At 45.0% G+C, this 7535-nt stretch overlaps 1 protein-coding gene across 1 annotated transcript in view; it reads right to left on the bottom strand.

Annotated features, from left to right (window-relative positions):
• Positions 1 to 6891, bottom strand: part of ano10b (anoctamin 10b) — a 14071-nt gene extending 7180 nt beyond the window's left edge. Inside the window, exons 1-6 of the mRNA XM_076269599.1 lie at positions 6607 to 6891; positions 3451 to 3697; positions 3073 to 3246; positions 1147 to 1287; positions 718 to 837; positions 1 to 322 (exon numbers count right to left, since the gene is read on the bottom strand). The exon at positions 1 to 322 is cut by the window's left edge and continues 329 nt beyond it. Of these exons, the coding sequence (XP_076125714.1) occupies positions 1 to 322; positions 718 to 837; positions 1147 to 1287; positions 3073 to 3246; positions 3451 to 3688 (995 nt within the window). The 5' untranslated portion in view covers positions 3689 to 3697; positions 6607 to 6891. The remainder of the gene's footprint in view (positions 323 to 717; positions 838 to 1146; positions 1288 to 3072; positions 3247 to 3450; positions 3698 to 6606) is intronic.
• Between the last annotated feature and the right edge of the window lie 644 nt (positions 6892 to 7535).

Raw genomic sequence — 7535 nt, forward strand, 5'->3', positions numbered from 1 at the left:
GTCAGGCGATCGGTCCCCCAGTGGTACGCAAGGGTGGAGCTCCGCCGCTTCCACAGCTCCAGCAGGAGCGTGGACCACAGCATGCTCACCATCGCCATGACGACCAGCCCGCCGGGTGACGCCCACTCCGGATCGGAATCCGACTCCGTCGTCGCTGCTGGCGGCTCCTCGGTGTCGTCCGGAAGGGCAGCCTTGCCCATCTCGTGTGGCATCATTGCCAACACGATGCCCAGAAGAGCCATGGGCATCAGAGCACGTGTGTAGAAGTCCAGGAAACTGAAGTAGAATGCTACCGATCCACCAAAGTAGGACTGGATAGAATCTGAGGTAGAGAGAGGAAGACATGGAGGGAGAGAGACAAGAGACATACAGAAGAAAAGAGAAAAGAGGAGAGGAGAGGAGAGGAGAAGAAAAGAGAAGAGAAGAGAAGAAAGGGAAAGAGGAGAAGAGATGAGAAGAGAGGAGAGGAAAGGAGAGGAGAGGAGTGGAGAGGAGAGGAGAGAAGAGAAAAGAAGAGAAGATAAGAAAAGAGAAGAGGAGAGGAGAGGAGATGAGATGAGAAGAAAGTAGTGGAGAAAAAAGAAGAGAAGAGAGGAAGAGATATTGCTGATAGTGAATGGAACGTCCCAACTTGTTATCTGTGTGTATGTACTGTATGCATGTGTGTATGTGTGTGTGTGTGTGTGTGTGTGTGTGTGTGTGTGTGCGTCTGTGTACCCAGTGGCTGTCCCCAGAGTCTTGTGTGTGAGTACCACTCCTTCCTCAGAGCAACAAGCTGCTTCTGGTTGTGTAACGGCAACATGTCCACTATCAAACCAGCCTTCCGCAGTCTCTGAACTACCACAGAGAACAAAGAGGGGGAATAGGGAGAGAGAGAGAGAAAGAGAGAGAGAGAGAGAGAATAGAGAGAAAGGGGGAATAGGGAGAGAGAGAAAGAGAGAAAGAACAAGAGAGGGGGAATAAGGAGAGGGAGAGAGATAAAGAAATGGAATAAGGAGAAGGAGAGATAGAAAGAGGGGTGAGAGAGAGAGGGGGGCACAGAAGAGAGACAGATAAAGAAGTTTTTAGTGTACTGTAAGTTTCTTTCTTTGGACCATCATAATCTCTCACATAAGGAGGGTTAGAGAGGAGAAGGACGAGACTTACAGACATTTTCCCAGGACTTGAGAAGCCCCAGAGATGAAGGGACTCCTGGGATACGTAGGATCTCCAGCGTTTTGAGAGACTCCAGCTGATATTTAATAATATACTGGCGCTCTGCCAGAGTAAGAAACTCTTGCATGTTGTCTGTAATCCATGCACACGCACACACACACACACACACACACACACACACACACAAACACACACGCACACACACACACACACACACACACACACACACACTCACACACACACACACACACACACACACACTCACACAACACACACACACACACACACACACACACACACACACACACACACACACACACAGGCAAACTCAACAATGCACTGTATATGATCATACTGCATTCTGTCTTTACTAGTTATGGACTATGGACTGTCTGATTCCTCAGAACTATGCACATTATGCACTTTAATAATGGACTAACATGATCATACTGCATTCTGTGTTTTTTTTTTGTTTTTTTAAGCACTGCTTTAAAGAAAAGCACTGTTTAATGGTTGCACTATACATTGGTTAGATGTTAAACTGCATTTCGTTGTACTGGTTGTCCTTACTTGTGCAATGACAATAAAGTTTAATCTAATCTAATCTAATAAACAATTAACACATATATAGCAGGATAACAAAGTGAACAGGTTGTACATCTCTAAGTATCAGTTGTGCATACCACATACAGTATGCTGATGTATTTGTCTGCAGTAGGTAAGATGGGCTCTGCATATGAATGTCGTTTCAACATAAGATTCTGAAGTCAGCAGAGGCATTGGAATGTCATGGCTGTATTGAATAGATATCTCAACCCTGTTCAATCCTCCCAAAGGTTTTTATGCATTGCAACGTCATGGCTGTATTGAATAGATATCTCAACCCTGTTCAATCCTCCCAAAGGTTTTTATGCATTGCAATGTCATGGCTGTATTGAATAGATATCTCAACCCTGTTCAATCCTCCCAAAGGTTTATATGCATTGCAATGTCATGGCTGTATTGAATAGATATCTCAGTCCTGTCCAAATCCTCCCAAAGGTTTTTACGCATTGCATTGTCATGGCTGTATTGAATAGATATCTCAGTCCTGTCTAAATCCTCCCAAAGGTTTTTATGCATTGGGAATGAATGTTCTAACTCCATAGGCAGCTCTGAGCTCTGATTTAAATGAAGGGCGAAGTGCAAAGTCTGTCACCAGTGTCTTGTAAATGAACTAAATTTAAGGTGTGGCACGTGGGACCATGAATGTTTGAGCTTAGCATCCTGTTCATGGCATTAAACCAATAACAGACTGGTTGTTAAATTTGTTAGACTTTAGACTTTACAATGTGCTATCACTTAAATTAGGGCCCAGTGTCATCACAGTTAAAAGCTGTGCCCTGTACCTACAGTAACTAATCTGTTTTAATACATGTACTGTATTGGGCCTGCCTGTCTACCTGCATAGGGAGTGTGCCTATGTTGCCACAGCCCTATGTTCCCCCAACCTAACCCTAACTCTAACCCTAACTCTTGAAACATAGGGCTGTGGGACCAAAGGGCTGACTCCCCTGTGTAGACTGGGGGAGACATACCATGAAATTATTTAGTATGTAGACAAAAAAATACATATCATACATTCCTACCCATATGATGATAACTCCTGATGTTTTACATAACATTTGATTTGAGGTTTATTGGGATTCAACTCCACTAATTACTAACTAACTAACTAACTCCACTAACTAATCAATTCAATTTCCAAATATAGTATTCAGACTGGGTTCTTCAACATAATTGCTCAAATTTAGGAATTCAAATGCAGATTCATTTTGAAGCGACCACAGTTTTACTCCATATTTTATGGGGTGGTCACTAAGTCATTTGGGTTTTTTGATGAGCTGTTTGTTGTCGTAGGAGAAGGCGGCAGGTCACCCGAGTTTTTGAAGAGCTCCTTGTTGTGCAAGGAGAATGCGGCCATGTTGCCGTCCTGGTTGGGTCGGCACAGACCCAGCTCCTCAGCGGCCTGCAGCAGAGTACAGCGTGATGCGGACAGCAGCAGGAAATCATTGAAGTCGTCCTCCCCAGGGTGGACAAGCAGGCCAGCACCTACAGCAGAAAGAGAGAGGTAAAAATGTGGGTTTGATCACCAGGGAGCCCGACTGCTGCCTCTCCTCCCCTACCTGTGTTGTATTATCTCTCTGAAACAACACACTTTCAACAGATGTACACACACCCCTGCCTCCTGAGACCAGATGCTACTAGTAGTTCATATGAGGGTTTTTCTGTAACTTTTAACCTTTCATCTCTCACCTCCCTGGGTCTGTGGCTTGGACAGAAGCCTCATTATCCAGTTCTTGGTTTTTGACTCCACCGTCTCTCCCAGCTGCAGCAGCACCAGCGGCTCCACCCTATCAGATGCACAGCAGGGGCAGTGGGCGGGACTCCAGCCAGATATCCACCAATCGGTCAGCTTGGGACCACGTCCCTTTTTGGGGTTCTTGCCCTTAGGTGGATCTGGTAGAAGAGGGGTTTCGTCCGAGCAGTCCATGATGGGACTCTACACACAGGGAGCAGATGAGATACATACTCATGAGCCCATCTCCTTTCTGTTCTTTACAGTGTCATATTGTTGTGTTGACCTTCCGCACACACACTATAGAATTCTAAATAGAATTCTAGAACATGTATTCCCACTTGCACTGCATGTAAGGCCTGACTGGCTGCAGCACTCTGGACATCAACAGACAACGCACACTTCAGTCTTGCAGGCTTCCCTAGAGTTTTGACACCTGTGACTAATATCTAATTAGTAGACTTGCCCTATAAAAGGACTCTGTATCTGTTGCCTCGATGTGAGGTATTGTTTGTATTAACTCTACTAAACCGTGTCCATTTGTGGATATACTTTTGAGATTACCTGTTTAGCCTATTTCCAGTTTTGACCTTGCCTGCCTGTTTTTTGACCACACTTGTTTGGATTACGTTTTGGATTGTTCGCCCTGTCTTTGGATTCCCTGTGTACTGACCTTGGCTTGTTTGTTGGATACTCTTTGGATTGTGGACTTGTTACCTTCACTGAGTAAACAAAACCAAACTGCACTTGAGTCTGAGACTTTAATTATCATCACACTGCAGTGCATTTACATTTTACTTTTATTCATTTGGCGGACGCGTTTATCCAAAGCAACTTACAGCAATAGGACATTAGGCATTTTAACATTTAAGCTAAAGAGCTACAGTTGTAGCATTAGAATAACATTTAAGCTATTAAAATGTATGCATTTAAGCTATAGAGCTACAGTTTCAGCATTAGAACAACAATTAAGCTATCAACATTTAAGCATTTTTACATTTAAGCTAGAGAACAGCAGCTACAGCAACATAATAACATTTAAGGTACAGTGCAGAGGAGACTATAGCTAGGAATTACCACTGTATCTGTCAATACTAGTATTAGAGGATTGGAGTGCCTACATACAGTAGTAAGTACAAGTCAAAGTATGGTAGGAGGAGAGGTGGTAGAAGAGAATGTAGAGGAGGAAAGAGAGGGAAGTGGAGAGGAAGGAGGGAGAGAAGGGAAGAGTGTGCATATTAGGTGTGTGAGGCTGTCAGAAGCGCTAGGAGAGAAGGTATTCTTGGAAGAGTTTTTGAAACCAGAGAGGGACGCCTCTGCTCTGATGGGACTTGTCAGATCGTTCCACCGTCGGGGGACCACAGATGATGGCGGCAGTGCCAGGCGACGCAGCGGCGGAGGAGCAACATAAGGCCCTATGAGAGCACCCCGTCAGCCCTATGAGAGCACCCCGTCAGCCCTATGAGAGCACCCCGTCAGGCCTATGAGAGCACCCCGTCAGCCCTATGAGAGCACCCCTTCAGCCCTATGAGAGCAGTACCTATCTCTGTAGCCTGTCAGCCCTGTGAGAGCACCCCGTCAGCCCTATGAGAGCACCCCGTCAGCCCTATGAGAGCACCCCGTCAGCTCTATGAGAGCAGTACGTGTCTCTGTCAGCCCTATGAGAGCAGTACCTGTCTCTTCACAGCTGCTGACACACGTTTCTTGGTGTTTTGTGCCCCCAACGTTGTCTTCAAGGCAGCACTGCCTGGAAGGCGCTATGGTTAGGCATGGGTTAAGATTAAGGGTTATATTTAGGTCTAGGATAAGGTGCCTTTAAGTCGACGGTGGCGACAAGAAACAGAAGCCAGCTGAAATTTAATTAATAAAGGACAGTAAATTTGAATTAATATGGCACGAGTGACAGTGGCGTTGACCAAATTTGGGTATAGGCTGAACTGAGTATCTAAAATTTAGCATAAAATGTAGTACTTATCATCTAATAATTCAACAGAAAATTGTATGAAAATTAGAAGCATCTGACCTAACTCTTATCCTTCATAACAGCTCACATGAGGCATAAGGAGCATGAATAAATTAAGAGTATACACAAAGCTCACTTCCCAGGTTGCCCTACAAAGATAGTAGTAAGTACAAGCCAAAGTATGGTAGGAGGAGGTGGGATCGATTCTTTCAGTACACATGAACTGTGCAGTTCTGCAACACTTTTCCCCTAGCAGGTTGATTGTATGCACTGTTAAGTGTGAGTAAGCATGTTTGTGTGTGCATAACATATGTATAACATTTTTGGCCATTTGCAGTATTATTCATATGCACACACACACGTAAACACACACACACATGCACATTTGCCTGCAGTGCAATGATACTTTCAGTTGCTACCATGGAAACTGATGATGGACAAATGGATGCATTCATCAGTAAAGTACAGATGATAAGAAAGTCACACCATAAATGCAAAAACCCAGACGTCTACTTTCCATACACTTAGACACACACACACACACACACACACACACACACACACACACACACACACACACACACACACAAAGTAGAGACATACATGGTCATGAGCATATGCGGGCAGAACACCCACACAAACCACACACACACACACACACACACACACACACACACACACACACACACACACACACACACACACACACAAACACACACACTCACATGTCTGTGCATTAAAACACAAGGAATATTGAAACAAAGGGTTTGATGTCACACAGTAGTACTGGCCACAAGCACACAATGTATTCGCTAAGTTAGTGTGTGTATACACGTGTGTGTGTGTGTGTGTGTGTGTGTGTGTGTGTGTGTGTGGCTGTTCCCTGAAAGCTCTCCCTCCTCTCTGTCTCTTTTCTGCCTCTCATGGAGGACTTGTTGTCAAAACATTCAGACATCTCGTGGAGGACCACTGTCTTACTCAGCAGTGCTTCCTCTACTACGCCCCACACCAGAAGTAAACAATCAGAAGAGAAAGTAAGAGAGGGGGACATGAGGCAAACAGAAGAAGGGAGAGAGACAGAGAGACAGAGAGACTGTGTGAAAGATGAACGGATGTTAGCGACAGATGTGTGACGGCGGTGTTGTGTTACCTGTAGCAGATCTAGGGTCCTCCTGCTGAGTTCCTGCCACACCCTCCCCCTCTCCTCTGAGAAGTGTTTCTACAGTACACGGGTGCTGAGAGTCGCACACACACCAACCAACATGCACACAAACACACACACACACACACACACTCTGTCGCACAGACACAAACACAAACACTCAGGCCTTACGCAGGACCACCGGCCCCACCCACATTATCTCTCTCTCTCTCTCTCTCTCTCTCTGTGTCCCTCTCTCTTACACTCCCAGGCCGAGTGTTTAGTACGCCTCTGGGCGGGTGGAGCTGCAGAAGGGAATGCGGTGAAACTCCTCTGGTCAGGCCTGCCTCATACATCACAACTGCCCAGGGTCCTAAAGCCTTCCAGGTCACAGCCCCATTCACAGGCCTGTAAACATCTCTCCCAGATGACTGGAAAGTGAGTCAGTGAACCCAAATAGTGGCCGCTTGTTAGAGAGATTTATTTGTTCATTCTGGGGTCAGCTAATAGCGCACAGCTGTTCTGTTAGCAGACATCTTGTAACATTTCCATCCATGTGTTATTTGGAAATGCAAGACAAAGTTAAGGTAACAGGTTCAAAAACAGTGGTAGCTGAAGAAAGGAAGACACAGAAGTCCAAGTACAAGGCAAATATTACATTTAGAGCTAAATTACAAAATTAGAAAAATATAATGTATAGGAGAGAATGTGAAGCATCAAACACACACACACACACACAAACTCACACACACAGAGACTGAAACTCAAACAAGTACCAGCAGCAGCACACAATAAAACAAGAGCAATTAAAGCTGAGCAATTGGGTACCTAGCAACTATCTCCATGCCACTGAGTAAACAAAGACCTCCGAGAGAAAGTCAAGAGAGTGGCAGGCATACGAGTAGACTGGCAATAGCATGCAATGAAAAGAGCAAACA

This window comes from Alosa pseudoharengus, unplaced genomic scaffold (genome assembly GCF_046254945.1).
Source record: "Alosa pseudoharengus isolate Yale_2024_CS ecotype anadromous, Long Island Sound unplaced genomic scaffold, YU_APseudo_1.1 YU_APseudo_1.1_scf_10, whole genome shotgun sequence".
Lineage (NCBI taxonomy): Eukaryota > Metazoa > Chordata > Actinopteri > Clupeiformes > Clupeidae > Alosa > Alosa pseudoharengus.